This window comes from Rana temporaria, chromosome 6, assembly GCF_905171775.1.
Source record: "Rana temporaria chromosome 6, aRanTem1.1, whole genome shotgun sequence".
Lineage (NCBI taxonomy): Eukaryota > Metazoa > Chordata > Amphibia > Anura > Ranidae > Rana > Rana temporaria.
Window position 1 is genome coordinate 28662700 of NC_053494.1, and position 24547 is coordinate 28687246.

General features: G+C 45.5%; 1 protein-coding gene across 1 annotated transcript in view; it reads right to left on the reverse strand.

Moving 5' to 3' along the window:
- Positions 1-8781: 8781 nt before the first annotated feature.
- The window catches only part of ERN2 (endoplasmic reticulum to nucleus signaling 2), a 66732-nt gene continuing 50966 nt past the window's right edge, over positions 8782-24547 (reverse strand). Inside the window, exons 16-22 of the mRNA XM_040356534.1 lie at positions 23977-24076; positions 22342-22541; positions 19691-19838; positions 19421-19548; positions 15850-15973; positions 11648-11715; positions 8782-9225 (exon numbers count right to left, since the gene is read on the reverse strand). Coding sequence (XP_040212468.1) covers positions 9043-9225; positions 11648-11715; positions 15850-15973; positions 19421-19548; positions 19691-19838; positions 22342-22541; positions 23977-24076 — 951 coding nt within the window. The 3' untranslated portion in view covers positions 8782-9042. The remainder of the gene's footprint in view (positions 9226-11647; positions 11716-15849; positions 15974-19420; positions 19549-19690; positions 19839-22341; positions 22542-23976; positions 24077-24547) is intronic.

Genomic DNA, 24547 nt, shown 5'->3' on the forward strand with positions numbered 1-24547 from the left:
TCAACTGCCCATTTGCATGCTTCACTGTGCCCATTGCAGGTGTATGAACACAGTCAGGCATTTCTCCCCCTAACGCAGTGTTTCTCAATTCCAGTCCTCAGGCCCCCCCCAACAGGTCAGGATTTCCATTATTTTGCACAGATGATTTGATCAGTTTCACTGCCTTAGTAATCACCACAGCCTTTTCATCTGAGGGAAATCCTGAAAACCTGACCTGTTGGGGGGGCCTGAGGACTGGAATTGAGAAACACTGCCCTAACAGGACTGGGAGCTGTGTGTTTACACACAGCTCCCGGTCCTAGCTCTGTAACGAGCAATCGCGGGTGCCTGGCGGTGAGCGCACCCGCGCGGCAGGATCAGAGACGTGCAGGGGGCGCGCACGTGCCCCTTTCGCGAGGCGACGTAGAGCTACGGGCTCTCGTGCAGGGGAGACAGGCGACCTGTGCTTTTCAGCAATGGATAAACGCAGGTCGCTGCGGAGGCACTCATATAATGTATATCCAAATATATAGGTTGTGTTTATTAGTTTAAAGTGTACCTGTTGAGAAGGAACCAGGGCCGTCTTTAATATTGATTGGACCCTGGGCAAAAAAATCTTGGGGGGGGGGCCCCCATGCAAATATCAGCTAGACTTAAATCAGTTTACTGTATCAGATGAGACAGCATCATTGCCACTTACTGACTGGTTGCTAGAGGTTACAGCACATTATTTCTGCTTGTTGCTAGAGGTTACAGCACATCATCTCACTGCAGAGGGGCATGATATACATATGAATGCTTATTTACATATGAATGATGGTTATTTACAAATAAATACAGGGTCTGCAGGTGAGTCATCTGTATACAACAATAGGGCAGAGCTGGGCAGCATTAGTAGCAGCACTTCATACTGATATATCAGGACACAGCACAGGAATAAAACTTCAAGGGACGAGGGAATTTCAACTGGGGTAGTTGGCAAGTATGAGGAAGGTGCGGTGCTTTGGGCCCCACAACATTGACAGGGCCTAGGGCAGCTTCCCCTTTTGCCCTGCTTTAAAGACGGCCCTGGAAGGAACTATAAGGACTGCTGCTGACCTCTTTTTTATAAATACTAGTGTGCCTACTGTGACTTAGTCACTGATATGGAAAAAAAGTACAGAGTGCCGGTTCACACAGGGGCGGCTTTAAAGTCGTCAGACTCTGGAGCCGCCCCGTACAGCGCAGCTTGCAAAATGACTTCTGTATAGAAGTCAATGCAAGCCGCTCTGAAGTTGCCCCAAAGTAGTACAGGAACCTTGCAATGCATGGAGCTCGACTTGTCAGGTGGCTAAGTCCCCTGACAGGTCGCCCCTGTGTGAACCGGCACTAAAGTGAAAGAAAGGTATCTAAGACAAAAACATAACACAGCACTGTATATGCACCTTACACTTAATGTACACCTGTTCAATTGCTTGGTAACACAAATTGCTAATTAGCCAATTAGCATGCGCAGTAGAGTCCCGCAAAATCTGGTTCCTAGTACGCATGTGTCGGATTCGCGGGTCACGCATGCGCAGTAGAGTCCTGCAAAATCCCGCCTCCTAGTACGCATGCGTCGGATTCGCAGATCACGCATGCGCAGTAGAGTCCCGCAAAATCCCGGTACCTAGTACGCATGCGCCGGATTCGCAGATCACGCATGCGCAGTACAGTCCCACAAAATCCCGGTACCTAGTACGCATGCGTCGGATTCGCGGGTCACGCATGCGCAGTAGAGTGCAGAAAATCCCGCCTCCTAGTAGAGTCCCGGAAACCAGCTTCCCGAATGTCTTTCTGTCACCTCAGAATCTGCTGAATGTTCTGTATGCGGTAAACACACTGCGGCAATCACATTACTCAATGTCTTAGTTTTTTAAACCTGGGGAGAACAGGAGAAGATGGGCTGGTGACGGCTAAAAATTACGCCCCCCCCCTAAATTGCTATGTTGGAATCTTCCATTTCTTCCGCTGTCACACGGATCAGTGCGCCCTCTTGTGGTGGTCCCGATCCTCACACCCCCTGTGTACATCAGATCCTAGGTACTGACACATCAGAAAGGTGATCACAGGGTGGGGGATGGGAAAGGTGATCACAGGGTGGGGGATGGGAAAGGTGATCACAGGGTGGGGGATGGGAAAGGTGATCACAGGGTGGGGGATGGGAAAGGTGATCACAGGGTGGAGGATGGGAAAGGTGATCACAGGGTGGGGGATCATAAAGGTGATCACAGGGTGGGGGATCATAAAGGTGATCACAGGGTGGAGGATGGGAAAGGTGATCACAGGGTGGAGGATCATAAAGGTGATCACATGGTGGGGGACAGTGGTGGTGCGTCCATTGAGGGCGGAGGAGTGCGGCCCGTCAATCCCGGAATCTCCAATAGATAGCTTCATGCATTGCATGAAGCTATCTATTGTCGGGCATCTGAATAAGGATGAGCTCTGGCGTGTTCGCATAGAACACGTGCAGAGCCCGCCAGGGAGTGTGCACGGCGCTGTGCTAATCACAGCCAGGGAGACATTGTCCCGATGCTCGGCTGCAGGGATCGTGAAATGTCTCCCTGGCTGTCATTAGCGCAGCGCCGCGCACACTTCCTGGCGGGCTCTGCACGTGTTCTATGCGAACACGCCAGGGCTCATCCTTACATCTGAATGTGTAATTCAGATGCCCGGCTCTACTACTGTGCGTTCGCTGTTTACACAGCGCTGTGTTAGGGAATTGAATAAATTGCTTCCCTAGCGTCGCTTCAGCTCCCATTGCATGGCTGCCCGGATCCATAAACTGTAACTCATGCTCAAGCTCACCTAGCTTACAGGACTTCTATTTAGGACTCTCTTTTTATCCATACGGTACACCACATGCGCTTTGTTGCATATATTTATATACATCGGACACTTTTGACACTATTTGGGGATCATTGTCATTTTTACAGCGACCAGTGCTATAAAAATGCACTAATTACTGTAAAAATGACACTGGCAGTGAAGCGGTTAACCAGGAGGAGGCACTAAAGGGGTTAAAGCGGAGGTTCACCCATACCCTACACATTTTTCCCTTAGCTTCCTGCTCGTTCGGTCTAGGGGAATCAGCTATTTGTATTAAAATATGAGCTGTACTTACCCGTTTTCGAGATGCATCTTCTTCCGCCACTTCCGGGTATGGGCTGCGGGACTGGGCGTTCCTTCTTGATTGACAGTCTTCCGACAGGCTTCCGACGGTCGCATCCATCGCGTCACGATTTTCCGAAAGAAGCCGAACGTCGGTGCGCAGGCGCAGTATAGAGCCGCACCGACGTTCGGCTTCTTTCGGCTACGAGTGACGCGATGGATGCGACCGTCGGAAGCCTCTCGGAAGACTGTCAATCAAGAAGGAACGCCCGCTCCCGAAGACCCATACCCGGAAGCGACGGAGAAGATACATCTCGAAAACGGGTAAGTACTGCTCATATTTTAATACAAATAGCCGATTCCCCTAGACCGAACGAGCAGGAAGCTAAGGAAAAAAAAAAGGAAATGGTTGAACTCCTGCTTTAAGTGTGACCTAATGTTTCTTACTGTAGGGGCGTGGCTTGGCATGTGACATCACTGATCGTCGTTCCCTATGACAGGGAACAGACGATCAGTGACACTCGCACTAGGAAACACGTGTAAAAGTTTGTTTACACTCACCTCTCCCGTTCTTCAGCTTTGTGACCCGATCGCGGGACTCCGGCAGCGATCGGGTCCGTGGGTCCCGCGGGCGCCGACACGGAGCTCAGGACCGGGTCCCACGGCTGGGCTCTTAAAGGGCAACGTACCTGTACGTGATTATGCCCAGCTGTGCCGCTCTGCCGACGTATATCGGTTAAAGTGTTACTAAACCCAGAACCTGCATTCACTAGATCTGGTCTCCCACAGTACACAGAATATGGAAATGCAATTATTTTAGTAAATATAAACTGATAAATATATTTTCTCATCAGCATTATACAGCAGTCTTGTGACTTCTATCAATTCTTAGTAAAGCTTGTAGGAGGAATTTTCATTCTCCCGTGATCCTCCGTCTGGACAGTGCTGATTGGCCCTGTGCTGATCACATGCACTCTCCCAAGAAAAAAAACGGTCTAGCAATACACACCAAACTGAGCATGTGCAGCCTGTCCCCTGGCTTTGTAAATATTGAGTTATTTTTTGGACATAGTGGAAAAAGAGAAGGATCAGAAAGACAAGATCAAGCAGACTTTTTTTTTTACGCAATGTGGAGGATTAACCCCTTAGATTCCACAGTATGTATAACAAGCATGCTTTACTGCATATACAGAGACTGATTTTACCGTTGTGGGTTTAGTAACACTTTAACCACTTCCATACCAGGCACTTAAGCACCTTCCTGCCCAAGCCAATTTTTAGCTTTCAGCGCTATCGCACTTTGAATGACAATTGCGCGGTCATGCTACACTGTACCCAAACAATTTTTTTTTCATTTTGTTCCCACAAATAGAGCTTTCTTTTGGTGGTATTTGATCACCTTTGCGATTTTTTTTTTGCGCAACAACTAAAAAAAGACCGAAAATGTTGAAGAAAATAAAGTTTTTGTAAATAAGTAAGTTTTCTACTTTGATTACGGGCACCGATGAGGTGGTACTGATGGAGACTGATAGGCGGACACTAAACACAGGACGAGAGGGCCTCCGTGATAGGCGGACACTGAACACGGTGCCTCCTGGGAAGCTGAGTGTTTCCGCCTATCACGGAACAGAAGACGTAGGAGGCGCGGCTTTTGAAAAATCGTACGGCCGCGATTCTGGGATAAGGTAAGGTTAGGTTACCGGCGTATAAGACGACCCCCGACTTTATAAGAAGATTTTAAGGGGTTAGAAAGTCGTCTTATACGCCGGAAAATACGGTAACCCCCGGACCATATTGCTGGTCGAAGACCAGAGCACTTTTTGCGATTCGGCACTGCGTCGCTTTAACTGACAATTGCGCGGTCAAGCGACGTGGCTCCCAAACAAAATTGGCGTCCTTTTTTTTGTCCCACAAGTAGAGCTTTATTTTGGTGGTATTTGATCACCTGTGCGGTTTTTAGTTTTAGGCCGGTAATCCTAATCCAGCAATCAGCTTCCCTGCACAGATTCAAACAGGAAAGCCATATTTTAAATCCACTCAATGTCCTTATTTTTAACTGACACCCTGATGAAGGGGGAGTTTCTTTGACCCCTAAAACGTGTTGGCTGTCTTTTAAAACATCATCAATAAAATTATTTGGCACGCCTTTCATATACGCACATCTTTTCCTAGTAACCTGCTGGAGTACCAACAGTAGGGTAACTTTGCTTGTTGTGAGCAGCCTGGTCTTTGCCAGTGGGCTCTTCAAATGTTTTTTTGCACCTTTCGCTACCTTGTATAAAATGAAAGTCCCAGCGCCTCTTGGATGCCCTTTTTTCATTGGAGGTGTTTGGGAACTGGTAAACATCCACACCATGGGGTAGATTCAGAAAGCAATTACGCCTGCGTATCCATAGATACGCAGCGTAATTGCTAAGTAGCGCCGGCGTATCTACTTTCTGTATTCAGAAAGCTCGATACGCCGACTGTAGCCTAAGATACGACTGGCATAAGGCTCTTATGCCGTCGTATCTTAGGGTGCATTCTGCCGCTGGCCGCTAGGTGGCGCAACCGTAGTTGTCAGCGTAGAGTATGCAAATTGCATACTCACGCCGATTCACAAACGTACGCGTGGCCGGCGCTCGTTTTTTACGTTGTTTGCGTACGTCGTTTTCGCCGTAAGGCTGCTCCTGCTATTAGGAGGCGCAGACAATGGTAAGTAGGGACGTCGTTCCCGCGTCGCGATTTTCAAATTTTGCGTCGTTTGCGTAACTTGTTCGTGAATGGCGCTGGACGCCATTTACGTTCACGTCGAAGCCAATGACGTCCTTGCGACGTCATTTACCGCAATGCACGTCTGGAAATTTTCCTGACGGAGCATGCGCAGTACGTTCGGCGCGGGAACGCGCCTAATTTAAATGATCCACGCCCCCTACGGGATCATTTAAATTACGCGCGCTTACGCCGGCCCCTTTTAAGATACGCCGCGGCAAATTACGGAGCAAATGCTTCGTGAATGCAGCGTAGCTCCAGAAATTTACGGAGGCGTAGCGTAAAAATGATACGCTGCGCCGCCGTATCAGTGCGCGCCCCTACCTGAATCTGGGCCCATGTTTGCACACGGGCAGGGGGATTTCCCACACAGCTGCAAACATAATGCAGGTCTTTACAAGGTCCCAGATACCCAAAACCAGTGACATGGTGTGCATGTGTAGGAATCTCCCATGCACGCAGACATGCTGTAGATCAGTGGTTCTAAAGCTCAGTCCTCAAGTACCCCCAACGGGCCATGTTTTCAGGGTTTCCTTTACCTTTGCACAGCTGATTTAAATCATTATCAATGACATGGTATTGATAAGAGCTATTTTATCTAAGGGAAGTTCCCAAAACATGGCCCATTGGGGATACTTGAGGACTAAGCTTGAGAATCACTGCCGTAGATGTCTTCTAGGTCCCAAAAACCTGCGGTACATCTGCACAAGCCACGGGATGTTTTGAGATGGTGGCGGTGAGGAGCGGCTGGAGGGGAATTTTGACCGGGTGTCGTTCCTCAAGAATGACAGACAAACCACATTTTCTTATTACAATGACATATTTAATACTTTTCCCCATCTTTTAAAAGAATAACTGTACAGCAAAAATCCCCCTAATCTGATATAAAATAAATATTTATTTTAAAAAAAAACCAAGATATTTAAAACTCACTCACATGGATGCATGGATCCATAAACCCATGCAGAGGGACATGTTTTAGTCCATGCAGTAGGGTTGTGACCTCATTCCTTTAAAACTGAACACATATTAAAGTGGAGGTTCCACCTGAAAAAACAAATTTTCCACCAGAAATAAAAAAATTGAATTTTTTTTTACTTACCCTAAATAGCTGTTGCTATGCGGAAGTCCCGAATCTGCCTCTTCATCCTCCGCAGCGAATTCTCTTCCTCCTCCTACACTCGATGTCTTCTTGTGAATGGGGCGCGCTTCATTCTGGGAACTGTGTGTGTCCCAGAAAGCAGCCGGCCCATTCACAAAGCGCCGCGCTGTTCGCGCATGCGCAGTAGGAAACGGGCAGTGAAGCTTCACTGCCCGTTTCCCTTACTGTGGATGGCGGCGCTTGGAGCTGCCAGGATCGAGAATCGGCCTCGGCGGGGGCCGACATCGCTGGCGGCTAGGACAGGTAAGTGTCCTTATTAAAATTCAGCAGCTCCAGTGTTAGTAGCTGCTGACTTTTATTTATTTTTTTTGTAATGGAACCTCTGCTTTAATTACTCATGTTCTGTGGTAATAATACTCACTTGGTGCCTTATGTGCATTAAATTAGCCTCAGTACCTGTGTAATTCATATCTGTTCGGGTTTAAAGGGATGAGGTGGCAACCCTACCAGTGGCGTCACTAGGGTTGGTGTCACCCGGTGCGGTAAAACATGGTGTCACCCCCCCCCCCCCTCTGTCTAGGCTGCCCAGCACCAAGCAGGCAGCGCACAGGCACGGGGCGCACCCTAAACCAGCCCCTGTAAATGATAGTATAGGGCAGTATAGTGGCAGGTTAGGGTAGTATAGAGTGGTATAGTGGCAGGTTGGTGTAGTGGGGTGGTATAGGACAGGTTAAGGTGGTATAGGGCAAGTTAGGGTGGTACAGGGCAGGTTGGGGTGGTATAGTGCAAGTTAGGGTGACATAGGGCAAGTTGGGATGGCATGGGAAAGGTTGGGGTGGTACAGGGCAAGTTATGGTGGCATAGGGCAGATTGGGGTGGTACAGGGCAAGTTAGGGTGGCACAGGGCAAGTTGGGGTGGCATGGGAAAGTTAGGGGTGGTACAGGGCAAGTTATGGTGGCATAGGGCAGATTGGGGTGGTACAGGGCAAGTTAGGGTGGCACAGGGCAAGTTGGGGTGGCATGGGAAAGTTAGGGGTGGTACAGGGCAGGCTGGGGTGGTACAGGGCAAGCTGGGGTGGTACAGGGCAGGCTGTGGTGGTACAGGGCAGGCTGGGGGGTACAGGGCAGGCTGGGGTGGTATTGGGCTGTTTGGAGTGGTACAGGGCAGGCTGGGTGATACAGGGTAGGCTGGGGTGATACAGGGTAGGCTGGGGTGGTACAGGGCAGGCTGGGGTGGCACAGAGCAGGCTGGGGTGGTACAGGGCAGGCTGGGATTGCACAGGGCAGGCTGGGCATGTCAGCTAAAAAAAAACAAATAATAAAAAAAAAAACGGGATGGTGTCACCTCTCTAGCGGGTGTCACCCGGTGCGGACCGCACCCCCCTAGCAACGCCTCTGAACCCTACCATGCAGCCAGCCTGTTAAAGTCAATGACAGGCTGATGAATGCTCAGATCTTCATGCATATCATTGTGTGTACATCTTTGCAGGCCTGAGGCTCTGAATGGGGTCTGTTATCAAATTCCCCTTGGATGTACGATCAGAAGATCTGGGAAACCATCAGCCTGACCTTGATTTTAGGATGGCTGCATGGGGCGCCTGTGCCTCTTGGGTGGATAAACACAGCCCTCTGCACAGGTGTATGGATCCATGCACCCATGTACCCATGTGAATGAGCTCATAATGATTTAAAACAACTTCATACAGTAGAGTCCACAGGGCAGATGCAGGAATTTACTTCAGAATAGCGCATGATGCAAAACCTTCACCTTTATGGAACGTAAGATGGCTACCAGAAGATAGGCTACCATGGTAACGGTATCACTATGCAGACTGGAGGCTTTAATGCAAAGTCCGGCTTCCAGTAATCACCTCCATTCAACAGACTGGAAGGTAAATGAACAAAGGTAAAATTATAAAAAAAAAAAGAGAAATGTTTTTGGAGTCCGCTGAAATAAAAGCAAATACAGTGAAAAAATAAAAACTACTGTGCAAATACTATGAGGCAGTGCAATTCACTGTATAAAAACAGGAGAGTCCAGCTGACCAACACAAGTGTTCTCTGGGCAGCCTGAGGCCTCCTCAGCGCCGCGATTCGCGGTGGTAATAGTTCTGGAAAGGTCTCTCTTCCGCGCACAGTTCCAGCGCCTGGTGTGTGTGAAGGAGTAGAAGTGGAAACCGAGAGGTAAAATAATATACAAAATCGTCAGGAATGGTGCCCAGTGACTCCTGGACCTCTGGCGGCAGCTCATGATAATGATGTTTCTGCAAACACAAAAAAGACATTAGCTGGAGAATGTTGTATCCTGTTAGCCATGGGTAGTAGTAGGAAACTGAATATACAGGCAATATATTTCATGTGACCAACAGAGTATATTTTTAGGCACAATCTTTTGCAGATGTGGTGTCTAAGGCTTTGCCCTAGTGCAGATGGAATTTCCAGGCACATGCGCATGCCCTGGCCCTGGCCAAGCAGTGTGCCCATCCTTTTATAACTGGGGATGTAGCTGTGTTCAGAATTAAGCAATCGCATTCAAACTCATGTTAAATAGGAGTCAGTACGCACCTGCCATCATTTAAAGTGCCTCTAATTAACCCCAAATAAAGTTCAACTGTTCTAGTAGGTCTTTCCTGACATTTTCCTAGTCGCATCCTACAGCAAAAGCCATGGTCCGCAGAGAGCTTCCAAAGCATCAGAGGGATCTCATTTTTAAAAGGAGAAGGGTACAAAACAATTTCCAAGGCATTAGATATACCATAGAACACAGTGAAGACGGTCATCATCAAGTGGAGAAAATATGCCACAACAGTGACATTACCAAGAACTGTGAGGAATTTGTGTACCAATAAATACACAAATATCTAGGCAAATAAAGTGCAATGTGCTCACTGATAATGTATATACAATGAATGATCAATGAATATAAAGTGATAATATCAATACAAATCAATTATGTGCAGCAATAAGGTGCATAAAGTGATAAATAATAATAAAGTGCAACAGGGCTACTAGCATCCAATGTCTAAATCAATATAGCTAAAGTCCAAGTAATTGAGAAAATATGGTGAAAAAAGTCTTCATGCAATTGTGAAATATTATTGTGCAGGATAACAATCCAGGGAAAAATCCAAAACATGCAGCCCAAAGGTATTAATGTCCACAGGATATTTCCTAAAGTGCAGTGCTCAAGGGTAAATCCAAAAAAACGTGCTCCACTCCAAGTGACCAGTAGCACCAGCCTCTCACCTCAAGGAGGCTTATAGTAAGCCTTATGTATTCCCACTGGCCGCAGCTTCACTTCCCCAAATATGTCTGTGGATCACTTTCACTTCCAAACACAGCAGCAGCGTATGATCACAATTCCAGTCCCTCTTTTCATAGAATCAATGGCTCCCACAGGGTGCATGTAAGGAGGAATACTCTCACAATGTGTAAAATTGCAAATAAACTTTAATAGAACACTCAGTTAAAATTCCAATAACAAACATCCGATGTAATGAACCTCTATGCTCCCGGCCGAGAGCAGAGATGACGTCACCGACGGCTCACAGCTTGCCTCATGCGTTACGTGGTTGATCACGCCACTTAGTCATAGGATCCTATTATCACTTTATATTCATTGATCATTAATTTTATTTACATTATCAGTGATCACATTGCACTTTATTTGCCTAGATATTTGTGTATTTATTTATTCAATATTGAACCCTACAGACTAAAACTGGGATGCCATTAACGTTCATGTTTTTGGGAATATAGGGGATCTGGTCTCAAGCTTTCTCATGTCATTAAAAAATGATCTTGGTTGGTGTCAGTCCCACTGTTGGGGAGGGTTCTTCTTTACACCTTTCAAATAGACAATTTTGATTTGACATCCATCACTGTTTTCCACTCTTATCTAGAGACTTTGGGGTTAATTTACTAAAGGCAAATACACTGTTCAAGTGCAGATCCTCCAGAACTTAGTAAATGAGGTAAAGCTTCACTTTACAAAGAATACCCAATCACATGCAAGGAAAAAAAAAAAACAGCATTTTTGCTTGCACACGATTGGACCATAGAAGTTAAAGCGAAGCTCCACCCTAAAGTGGAACTCGCGCTGATTGGAACCCTCCCCCCCTCCGGTGTCACATTTGACACCTTTCAGGGGGGAGGGGGGTGCAGATACCTGTCTAAAGACAGGTATTTGCACACACTTCCGGCCCAGCATTCACGGGCAAAAGACGGGCATTGCATCACATCCCGTCGCCCCCCCTTGTGTGCTGGGAACAATCGGCTCCCAGCACACAGCGGGAGCCAATCGGCGGGCGCACCGCGACTCGCGCATGCACCGTAGGGAACCAGGCTGTGAAGCCGGAGCGCTTCACTTCCTGGTTCCCTCACTGAGGATGGCGGGGGGAGCAGCAGAGTGACGAGCGATTGCTCGTCCTCTGCTGCGGACGGCGCTGGACTCCAGGACAGGTAAGTGTCCTAATATTAAAAGTCAGCAGCTGCAGTATTTGTAGCTGCTGGCTTTTAATATTTTTTTTTTGGCCGGACATCCTCTTTAACAGAGGTTCCCCTCAATTACTAAGCTCTGGTGCAACTGCACTTGCAAGTCTATTTGCCTTTAGTAAACCAACCCCAATTCCCCCATTCTATACTATTCCAACAAACAGCTTAAATCCTTTAAGTAGCATAGCTTACCTTATTTCTCATAGCTCTTAACAGATCTCGTACAGAATTCCCTTTGTAGGAACGGAACTTTCTGAGGTCTATGGAAAAAAAAAAATGGAAAAAGAGGATGAAAATTGAATATAAATACAGGGAGCTTTTGTCTCTAGGAAGTACTTCTAGGAACAAACCGCAGTAACCAATAGCATTAAAAAAAAAAAGATTCTGTATATTTTCTATTTTAATATATAAAGTTCATAAATAAAAGAAACACCTTTTTTAATTTCTTTTACTTGCAGTAAATATAAATACTGTATACCTGTCGAAACCCACAGGGCCGTCTTTACCATAGGGCAAGAAGGGGCAGCTGCCCAGGGTCCTGTCACTGTTGGGGGCCCAAAGCACCCCCTTTGTAAAAAAAAAAAACACTTTTTTTTTTTTTTTTTTTAGGGGTCCGGAGGCCCCCAGGGCCCCAGATGGCAACCACCCCTTTTTTTATTTTTTTTAAAATAAAAAAATATATATATTTTTTTAATATATATTTTTTTTATTTTTTATTAAAGGGACAATTTTTTTTAGGGGTCCCCAGGGGCCCAGAGGGCCCCAGATGGCAACCCCCCCCTTTTTTATTTATTTTTAAATAAAAAAAATATATTTTTTTAATATATTTTTATTTTATTTTTTTATTAAAGGGCCAATTTTTTTTTTTTTTAGAGGTCTGGAGGTCCCCAGGGGCCCGTAGTTCCCCAGGGCCCGGATGACAACCCCCCTTTTTTTTATTAAAAAAAAAACTGTTTTTATATATTTCTTTATTTCTTTTATTTTTTATATATACGAATGAATGGGCTGCAGTGCCTGCACAAATGAGGGCCGCTAAAACACATACATGTGAACCAGCCAGGCCCAAAATAAGCCGGAGGGGGGGCCCAAAAAAAATGTTTGCCCAGGGCCCAAATCATATTAAAGACGGCCCTGGAAACCCAGCAGGTGATATGCAGAAAAGTCTTCTGAAAATTGCTGGTTTAGGCTGCATTCACACCTGAGCGTTTTGTAGCCTGAAGCCTGAAGCTATAAAACGCTAGAGGGGAAAAAATACATTATTCTCTATGGAGATGGTTCACATCTCCACTCCAAAACGCCTGAAACCGAACGCCTGAAGCTCAAACAAGTTCTGGACCCTTTTTTGTTGTGCGAATCGGGCTGATTTGGGTGTTTTTGAACGTTTGTATTCCCATAGAAACTAATGGAAACGCTCGATTCAAGCGTCTAGCGCGACAACAAGCGTTTCTACGGCAGTTTTGTCGCTTTAATCTGTTCTGTAAAATAGAAAATTCACCCAGGAAGAAGATAAAAAAAATCATACATATAAACATAGCAACAAATGATGAAAGAGATGAGCATTTTTCCTATTGGCTAAAATAAAAAACGATGAAGTTCAAAAATGTCGGACAACGCTGTATGCAAACGCACGAATACGCGCGACAAAACGCCGGAAAAAAATACCGAAAACGCTACGCTCAGGTGTGAATGCAGCCTTACTGCTGAGCTGTGAATACAGAATCAGTAGTTGGATTACCAAAGCAAGCCTGATGAAGAAGACGTGGCTTGCCTTCGAAACGTGTCCCTATTGACCACTACACTGGTCGGGCTGACAGCACCTTTACTACGCAGAGGATCCTTTCCCTGGACATTCATCCTTGCTCGGCATCACGGTGGTCCCTGGTCTCACCGGAATCACCTACTTAGACTCTGATTCCGTGATTTCTGGCTTCATCTGGATCACCGGACCATACTTCTCCGGACAGCACACGTAGAATGCCCTGGATTAGCCATCTCCAGCCACAGTCTGTCTCCCCTTCCACCATGTGAGTGCCATTGTTGTTCTTAACAATTACATTTTTTAATAAACGGTGTCACACTATGTCTGCCTGGCGCCTCTCTGTCCTTCCCTTCTTTTTCCGTTCATGGCTTCCCAGTACTTATTGAGAAGGCAGCCTCGCACATATTACCAGTGACAGCCAGAGGCTGATTTCATAGCACTATACACGTTCCTAACCTCCGTGAACTTCTTTGTATATTGCAATTTATATTTTCTTGTACGAAAAATATAAAATAAAACAAATTTACATCAACCAGGATATTTGCCTAGGTTCAGGTTTTTTTTCACTCAAGGTTTTTTACCAGGGTAGCGCTGTTTTAGCTTTTTTGTCCGCTCTCTTTTAATATAAGTACCGTATTTATCGGCGTATAACGCGCGCCGGCGTATAACGCGCGCCGGCGTATAACGCGCACCCCAATTTTAAGAGGGAATTTTCTCGAAAAAAAATATTTTTTAAATAAACAGCTTTGAAGCAATCTTAGAGCCGGTTCACACTGGGGCGACTTGGGATCCGACTTGAAGTCGTCCCAAGTCGCGCTGTCGAGAAAAACAATGCAAGTGAATGGGAGCGGTGTTAATACATATGACTCGAGTCGCTCCGACTTCAAAAGAAGTTCCTGTACTACTTCAATCCGACTTCTAGGCGATTTGTACCCATTGATTTCAATGGAAGTCGCCTCCAAGTCTGATCCAAGTCTGATCACTGTCTTAACTGAAGCGACTTTCCAGGAAGATAACATACATTTCTCAGGCAAACCTCTCCCTCCCCCTCCCTCTCCCAGAGCTGATTGTTGTTTGATTGGCCACTGGAAAGTCTCCTGTCCTGGAGACGACTTCAAGTCGTGTTGTAAATCGCCCCAGATCGCCCTGTGGTTCATGCTCAAGTCGTGTCGGAGTCGCCTCTGAAAGTCGCGCTGAAGTCGTGTCGCCCTAGTGTGAACCGACTCTAAGGGTCTCACACACATACCTCGGAGGGGAAGGAGGGGGACGAGCACATATCCTTTGTATAGTAATTATATGAACAACTAGTGAAAAAGCAAAAACAGTTCTGCTTTTCTAGATGAAGACACTTAAAGTCAGGCACATCCTGTTTCTTAACAACTGGTCTAACAAAATGGGTTTAAGAGGCTGTTAGAGTCATTATAACAAAGTTACCGCAAGAAGGGAACATATGTTTTCAGAGACTAGAATCGAGTCTAATAAGTAATGTCACAGCTGAGGAAATTTGTAAAGGAGGATGTGATTACTTGGCTTGTAGTTCAGACTTACTTTAAAATGTGATGTGTTCTCTTGTCTCTGTATACACACGTGCACTCATCGCCCGCCGGAAAAATCACCGAGCCGTCATCTCCTCTCACTCGGCTGTCACGTCACACATGCACAGTCCCGTCTCCGCCATCGGCATTGGTCCAATGCCGATGGCGGAGGCGGGACTGTGCGTGTGACGTGACAGCCGAGTGAGAGGAGATGACGGCTCGGTGATTTCCGGCGGGCGCTGGTCCCCCTCCTTCCCCTCCAAGGTATGCTATCGGCGTATATCGCGCACCCACAATTTCCCCCTGATTTTATGGGGAAAAAAGTGCGCGGTATACGCTGATAAATACGGTAATAATTTAAAATTCATGTTTACAAAAGATACACTATTCTTTCATTTTAAAAAAGCAGCTTCAAGGCTACCAGTAGGTACTTTTTCCTGTCACCCTTGGGATGTACACTGGATGTTTTTTTAAGTTTTTACAGCAGCTGTTTTTGCCAGTAGACATTTTTTCTACAGTCATTAAACTCTCCATCATGTTATCCTATGTGCCCATGCACACATAGGCTGTTATCAACAGTTTTGGGCAGTGGCGTTTTTGAGCAGTAACAAAACCCCAAAACTAGTGGGTTCTGAGAGACGTTTTTCAGCTGTAAAAACACTCTAACGCTGAAAAAACGCGAATAAACGCTCATAAACATTGCTCACCAGCGATTTTTAATGTTTTTGATCCATTTAAAAAAAAAAAAACACAGAAAAACTCTAACAAACGCTATTGCAAAAACATTAAAAAAAGTTGAAAAACTCAACTGCAAAGCTACAAGCGTTTTTATAATGTTATTTTAACATCCAGTGTGCATGAGGCCTCTAACCTCATGCACACTGGACGTTAAGAAGTGGGCAAGAAATTAATAGTCGAAATAGAACAATTTTTTAATATCAATGATACTCCAGATGTCACAAGGGCTACAATCTGGGAAGCCCACAAGGCGTATATTAGAGGAAAATTAATATCAATAGGAGCAGGGGAAAAAAAAAAAAAAGGGAAATAACAGTGTGCATGAGGCCTTAATGTCCTCAGTTACCCACTATAAAATGTACCTGTCTGTAAAGGAAGTGATATATATAACCGCCAGTTGACACGAACAACAGAACGAGCTCCGGACTCCAGGTTAACAACAATTGGACTGTCCTGAGGCTCCTTCTCAATGCGATCGCTGACATCCTGAAGGCGACAATCACAGAAATACAGTTTTATATTTTTTAGCCATATATGCTTGCATTGTTTGGTCTCTGAGCAACTCATAATACACTGGTAATAATTTCTAACCAAAAACATTTTATAGTGCACTCATCACCTGCTTCCTATAGGGTGAGATTGTCAGACTTGGAATCTATGTTGTATGTGTCTCAGTAATCCCTGCTCTGTGGGACTTGGTCAGTTTAAAGTGAAACTGGGCTTTGCCCATGACGGGATCATGTTAATTGCCTCCCTAATCTTCAACACCCGCACACCTTTACTTCAATCTCCTGCCACGCTATTCAGCCGCTAGGTGGAAAAACATCACCGCGTAAGCTCAGAGCTTTAGTTGGAGTTTTTTCAGGGCTCTCCGGCAAATCAATGGCTCCTTTACATGGAGGAAATCATATGCTCCTCCATACCGGAAAGTTTTGGACAATTTCAATGATCCTAGTGGCCAACAGGAATGAAGGCGGGTGAAGGAAACATCAGGATATACTGCTGGGGAGGGGGCATTATCATAAACCTTTCCGTTTGCCCTACATGGATGGTACAACAGAGTTTATGACCTTGTAAACTGAAGAAGGCCATAAATTCTGTTGTACGGTTTATTATAGCGCAATTCACAAAGATCCATAATATGATTTATTTAGCCTGCTCTGTAGATAATGTGTTTAACCAGTAATAGTGCTATTATGTCTGTTATGGTTTTATGGGATTGCAATCTATTGTTTCACTTAAAACAAAAGTTCCAAGACAAAAATAGGGTCGATTTCCTGAATCTGAAGAGTACAAAATCTGTTGCAGATCTGCATGGCAGCAGAGGCGTATCTAGTGAAAATGGCGCCTATGGCAAGCACTGAAACTGCGCTCTTGTCAAAACATTTAAACCCATCTTTCAGATAACCGGGGACAGAGAGGGACACTGGGGACCACTGGCGGCTGGTATTGAAAATTTTTGGGGGAGGGCGCTAACAAACTGAAAAAAAAACCCCATAAATTTAAGCCACTGTGCCCATCAAATGCAGCCACTACCCTATGTGGATGCGGTCTGGCCAGTCATCGGCCGCCTTGGGTGCACCTGTCACTCCCCTTCCCAGGCAGAAGGAGAAATATTAGCAATTGCTGTGCCGGCGTTGCGCTTCAGCAGGGTGTGCACGGCGCCGGGAGCTACATTAATGCGGGAGGCGGCCGTGGGAGGACGGGTGGATTTTTTTTCCATGTAGGGGGGTGGCTTTTTGCCCATGGCACTTGCCATTGCTGCCATACCCTAGATACGCCACTGCATGGCAGCCAATTAGCTTTTAACTAAATAACCAAAAACAATGGGGTGGGCAACTACATGGCAAATGAGGTTTAATGTTGAAAAATGTAAAGTAATGCAGTTGGGTGCTTAAAATACGAATGCAAGTTACTCACTAGGGGGAGAACCACTGAGGGAATCTAGGATAGAAAAGGACCTGGGGGGTCCTAGTAGATGAAAGGCTCAGCAATGGCATGCAAGCCAAGCTGCTGCAAGCAAAGCCAACAGAATATTGGCATCCATTAAAAAGGCCATTCACTCCAGAGATAAAACAACAATTTTTGCACTCTACAAGAGTCTGGTCCGGCTACATCTTGAGTATGCCGTCTAGTTCTGGGCACCAGTCCTCAGGAAGAATGTACTGGAGCTGGAGAGAGTGCAGAGAAGGACAACAAAGCTAATAAAGTCACCGGAGGACCTCAGCTATTGAACTTATTCTCTCTGGAGAGGAGACGCTTGAGAGGAGATACGATAGCGATGTTCAAATACCGTACTAGTGACCCTAGCATAGGGAAAAAAAATGTTTAGGTGAAAGGGAGTTTAAAAAGACACACAGCCATTCACTGAAATTGGAAGAGAAGTGGCTTAACCTAAAACTGTTCTTTAGGGTTCTTTACTGTAAGAGTGGTAAGGATGTGGAATTCAAGCCGTGGTATCACTAGGGAGCGTCGATATTTAAAAAAATAAAAACTATTAGATGGGCATCTTAATGATCTCAACATAGAGGGATATATGATGTACTACTGCCAGAAACACAAGCACACACAAACAACAGGTTCAACTGGATGGACTGGTGTCTTTTTTCCAAACTTACCAACTATTTAACGTCAGTTTGTTCATTTAAGCTTTTACAAAAAAAAAAAAAACGGAAAGCAGATTGGTTTCTATGCAGAACGCCAGCAGATTTTGCACTCTCCAGTTTTAGTAAAACAACCCCACTGGTTTTGATCATTGGATTCAACTGCCATTTCCAAATCAAATCCAAAACCCAACACTTACATGGTGAAAAGGCAAATACAGTGTGTAACGGAATGACCCGTGACACCCAAAGACTTTGTGAGGATGGGGGATACTCCTGTGTCAGCGTCACTGATAACTCTTGGGTCTGAGTCCACCCTGTGCCTTTGGGCATGGGGTGGCAAGTGAATCATAATTCATGTATTACATGAGATTTGACATCACTGATAGTTCGTATTGCAGGATTTTGAGACACTGCAAGATGTTGGTTAATTGTGACCCCAACCAGTCAATAGTGACTCATCTCTCTGTGAAGACTGTTAATATGTTAAATAAGGCTAGCTTTTGAAAGGCCTTTAATTGTGTGATAACACTGTCTAAAACCTATTGATGCTCAGCGGTGTGAATAGGTGTCACGGTGCATGCGGAGACGAAACGTCTGCCTAGGAAACTCAGTGTGTGATGGGTTTGTTTGTTATGCTGTTTAAGGAATGTGCAGTAATTAGACATGATAATTATAGGCCGGTGCCGACCTGTCTAGAATGTTTAAGTAATTAGCCTTAGTGTGTGATTAGGGGGGTGAAGATCTCATTGTTGCTTTAATGGTTGTAATGTATATAAGACTGAGAAGAAACCATTAAAATTATCATTACATTAGGAACAAGCACAGAGCTGTGTCTCGTCTTGATTCTGGGCAAATGAAATGGGAATGGGTCCTGTCGGTTGGAGTGTCGATAAGCTGTCTTGGATGTGATGGAAGGTTGTAAACGGTGGTGACCGTTACACAGTGCAACTATTGCCATGCAACAAGATGTCTGCCATTACATTTATTAACCAGGGAACGCGGTTCTGTACTCCTCTCTGATTTAGTTTCACTTTATTACTATGGCATGAGTTTCAGTGAAATCATGGCTAAAAACTTAACCCTCTGTCATCCTCTTGTCCAAGCAGACTTCCCTTACTGGCCACTGAATCAGTCTCATTTAGGTGGAATAGCAGGGAAATTCAGGCCCCAGTAGTAAAGTGAAGCTAAATCACAGAGCAGCAAAAGATTTTCTGGCCAATAATGGAAGTAGCAGGCATCTTCCGTGGTTTACTCTCAGGTTGAACATTTACATTTAAAATTGTAAAATGGAGTACAGTTTAATTACAGGGAAGTCAGCTCGTCAGACCTGAAAGAACTGCAGCTGCTTCTCTCTGGACCAGAAAAATGGATGTCTCAGCACACAGGGAGCGGAAGGTCGGAGCTGGGGGTCGTTGCTGATCATCTTCTCGATGAGATCCCGTGCGATTACATTTTCTGTGATCCGAGATACAAAACATGCTAATTAATCAGATTAAGCTCCATTTATTGCACATTGTATTAAAAAAAAGTGTCTAAGTAAGACCTGTCCCCATTGAAGGTCTTCTTTTTACTGTTCTCATATCTTCATGTGTCTTACCATGCGTCTCCTCCTCCAAATGTGGGAGTTGGTATGACCCATTCAGTATATTTCCTTGTCTCCTGAGGCTGTCACCAAACGGGTGCTTCCCATGTGCCAGGACGTAATAAAATACACAACCGGCCGAGAATATGTCCACCGCTGATGTCTGGGGGGAAAAAAACTTGTATTTGATGATATAACACATTTTTTCCTTGAAGGTCAGGTTTCCTTCAACTCCAGCTGTGTCCTTGAATTATTAAAGTGAAAACTTATCCTAGTTTTGGGAAGCGTGTGGAAGGATTAGAATCACGGGGGGGGGGGGGGGGGTGATTTTCACCTGACAATATTCTAGTGAACAGAAAGAGAGAAGAAAACAGACAGTAGCTCACATGAGTACACCGCTAACATTTTGGTAAATATAGCTAAGCGCTGGCAACAAAAGTAAGTATACCTCTAAGTGAAAATGTCCAAATTGGGCCCAAAGTGTCAATATTTGTGTGGCCACCATTATTTTCCAGCACTGCCTTAACTCTCTTGGGCATGGAGTTCACCAGAGCTTTACAGTTTGCCACTGGAGTCCTCTTCCACTCCTCCATGATGTCATCACAGAGCTGGTGGATGTTGGAGACCTTGCGCTCCTCCACCTTCCGTTTTGAAGATGCTCCACAGATACTTTCCCGTATTTATCGGCGTATACCGCGCACTATTTTGCCCTGAAAATCAGGGCAAAATCGTGGGTGCGCGATATACGCCGATACCCGCTTTCCCGCCATGAGTTTGAATACTGCGCCCGCATATAGCTAGTGCAGTACACTCGTGAATCTTCGGCCAGTCTCGGCGCCTCTCGTACTGACGTCCTGAGCGTACAGGACGTCAGTGCGAGAGGCGCCCGAGCCTGCCCGAAGATTCACGAGTGTACTGCGCTCGCTATATGCGGGCGCAGTATTCAAAGTCGTGGCGGGAAACGAGCGGGAGGACGCCGCCGAAGATGGACACCGGACCCGCCGAAGATGGACACCGGACCCGCCGAAGATGGACGCCCGACCCGCCGAAGATGGACGCCCGACCCGCCGAAGATGGACGCCCGACCCGCCGAAGACGGACGCCGGACCCGCCGAAGAGGACACCCGACGAGGCCGCAGAAGGACGCCGGACCCGACGAGGCCGCAGATGGACGCCGCGCAAGACATCAAAACTGTAAGTACAAAACAACAAAAAATCTTTTTTTCCAACAGGATTGGGGGCCACTTTGGGGGTGCGCGGTATACGCCAGAGCGCGTTATACCGCGATAAATACGGTAATAGAGTTTAGGTCTGGAAAAAGGCTTGGCCAGTCCATCACCCTTACCCTCAGCTTCTTTAGCAAGTCAGTCTTGGAGATGTGTTTGGGGTTGTTATGTTGGAATACTGCCCTGCAGCTTGGTCTCTGAAGGGAGGGGATCATGCTTGGCTTCAGTATGTCACAATACTTGTTGGCATTCATGGTTCCCTCAATGAGATCCCTGTAGCTCCCCAGTGCCGGCAGCACTCATGCAGCCCACTCCCACCACCATGCTTGACTATAGGCAAGACACACTTGTCTTTGTACTCCTTACCTGGTTGCCACCACACACTTGACACCATCTGAACCAAATACGTTTATCTTGGTCTCATCAGACCACAAGACATGTTTCCAGTAATCCATGTCCTTAGTCTACTTGTCTTCAGCAAAATGTTTGCGGGCTTTCTTGTGCCTCATCTTTAGAAGAGGCTTCCTTCTGAGACGACAGCCATGCAGACCAATTTGATGCAGTGTGCGGCGTATGGTCTGAGCACTGACAGGCTGACCCCCCCACCCCTTCAACCTCTGCAGCAATGCTGGCAGCACTCATTTGTCTATTTCCCAAAGACAACCTCTGGATATGACACTGAGCACGTGCACTCATCTTCTTTGGTTGACCATGGCGAGGCCTGTTCTAAATGGAACCTGTCCTGTTATACCGCTGTATGGTCTTGCTGCAGATCAGCTTCAGGGTCTTGGCAATCTTCTTATAGACTAGACCATCTTCATGTAGAGCAACATTTCTTTTTTTTTTCAGATCCTCAGAGAGTTCTTTGCCATGAGGTGCCTTGTTGAACTTCCAGTGACCAGTATGAGAGAGCAAGAGCGATAACACCAAATTTAACACACCTGCTCCCCATTCACACCTGAGACCTTGTAACACTAACAAGTCACATGACACCAGGGAGGGAAAATGGCTAATTTACACTGTTATACAAGCTGTACACTCACTACTTTACATTGTAACAAAGTGTAATTTATTCAGTGTTGTCACATGAAAAGATATAATATAATATTTACAAAAATGTGAGGGGTGTACTCACTTTTGTGAGATACTGTACATTTTTTTCACTTGTCATTTGAACATAAGTGGATAATCTCCCCATGGGGACACTTGTTCTGGTGACATGTGTCAGAAGTGGGATCTCTCCTCAGGCAAGATTTCCCCTCACTTCCTGTTGTTTCTTTGGGGCAGGAAGTGAAGGTAGTCACAGGCAGCAATAAAACCTGCCAAATTTTGCATGCTTCTCCTAGTCTATTTTTACAATCAAAAATATTTTTGGGCTGGAGCTCCAGTTTAATGTAGACTTTTCAGAACAGCCATTTTTCTCTACTGATAAATACTTACCGGGTTCTGTGTCCGCACATCGCGTAGAACCTCTGGTGCGATCCAGCCCTCAGTGCCCGGGATACCAGAGCGCAGGCTGAAACTACTTCTCCCTATTCCCAGCTTTTTGCATAGGCCAAAGTCCGAGATGACGGCTCTCTGTCTGCCCTGGGCGTTGGGCAGGGAGATGAGGATATTGCACGGTTTCAGATCTCTGTGCACTGCAACAAGTAAAAATATTAGTAAGAAATTCGAGTAATGACAATAAAAGAAATACCTTGTAGCCTATTTGATATTTATGTGAGTCAAATGCACCTAAATATCCCCCTTTTTTTTTTTTGTTTGGGTTGCATTTGTAAATGAGCCCATTTTGACAAACGCTTTATTTGCCTTGCGGTAGATACGCACGTGTTCTCAAGATGCTCTGGTCCGGTCACGTGAATTTCCCAGTGCAGGCTACAGAGGAGAGGAAAGAGGTCCGATATCGGCTGGAATGCCTAAACCAGGGTTTGACAAATTTGCTTGGAATCTAGGAGCCAGCTAAAAAAGTTAGGAGCCAGAAAACGCGCCCCGTCCCGACGAGCTTGCGCGCAGAAGCGAACACATACGTGAGTAGCGTCCGCATATGTAAACGGTATTCAAACCACACATGTGAGGTATCGCCGCGATTGGTAGAGCAAGAGCAATAATTCTAGCCCTAGACCTCCTCTGTATCTCAAAACATGCAACCTGTAGAATTTTTTTAAACGTTGCCTATGGAGATTTTAAAGGGTAAAAGTTTGTCGGCATTCTACGAGCGGACGCAATTTTGAAGCGTGACATGTTGGGTATCAATTTACTCGGCGTAACATTATCTTTCACAATATTAAAAAAAATGGGGATAACTTTACTGTTGTCTTATTTTTTAATTAAAAAAAAAAATTTTTTTTCCCAAAAAAGTGCGCTTGTAAGACCGCTGCGCAAATACAGCGTGACAGAAAGTATTGCAACGATCGCCATTTTATTCTCTAGGGTGTTAGAATAAAAAATATATATAATGTTTGGGGGTTCTATTTAGAGGGAAGGAGATTGCAGTGAAAAATTACATATTAGAATTGCTGTTTAACTTGTAATGCCAACGGCCACCACCAGATGGCGCCAGCTCACAGAAGGAAGAGCTGCGCGGCGAGAGGTGGGCCCGCGGCAGCCGGTAATTGAGGCCGTGGCTTCGCGTCCTTGTAGGCCGCAAAGCCACGGCCTCAATTACCAGCGGGCACGGGCGCCAGGTCACAATTTCTTGTCGCAATTGCGACCTGGCGCCCAGATATTGTCGACCCCTGGCCTAAACAATGACCTCACCCATAGGCTTACTATGGACCATCCATTGTTGGCTCTCCTTCCTCTGCCCTGAAGCGGCTATTAGCTGAGAGAAGAGTCGATCAAGTGATTGGGGTGCCCTGAGAATATGTAAGTATATGCATCTTCCTTTTACAGGGTAGTTATTCTAGGTGTTAAGAAGGGGGAGGCAGCAGTTTTAAGCTTAGTTAGTATTATCCCAGAATTCCACTTTAAGGCAAGAACATACAGGGAGTGATGTGACAGTTTTGGGCTGCTGTCCTGAAAAGCTGTGGGTTCATTTAAATTGTAACAAATTACAGATGATCACCCAGTCCTCACCAATGTTCAGAGAGTGTAAATGAGCCAATCCTGACATGGCCTGGAACAGGACGGTCACATTACCTAAGCCATTGCAATGGAAGTCGGGGTTCTCCACATACTGCAAGTAAAAAAAAAAGCATATGACATGGTTAAAAGAAACTGTTCCGTTCAAGTGCTGTCAACCTATAAAAGAAGTTATTTTTCAAAGATTATAGCAACTTTCATTATGGCAGCCACAGCAACAACTTCATTGGTTTCCAATGGTACAGGAATTCTGTAAGTCCGATCACCACCATATTAACAAATACTGGCTATAGTCAGGGCCGCCATCAGGGGGGTACAGGCAGTACACCTGTAAGGGTCCCCAGAGCCCCCGGATGGCAACCACCCACCCCCCCTTTTTTTAATAAACAAATTTACATTTTTATATATATATATATATATATATATATATATATATATATATATATATATATATATATATATATATATATATATTTTTTTTTTTTTTATTATTAAAGGTCTCAGAGGTCCCCAGGGAGGGCCCCATGTGGCAACCTCCCCATTTTTTTTTTATAAATGTTTATTT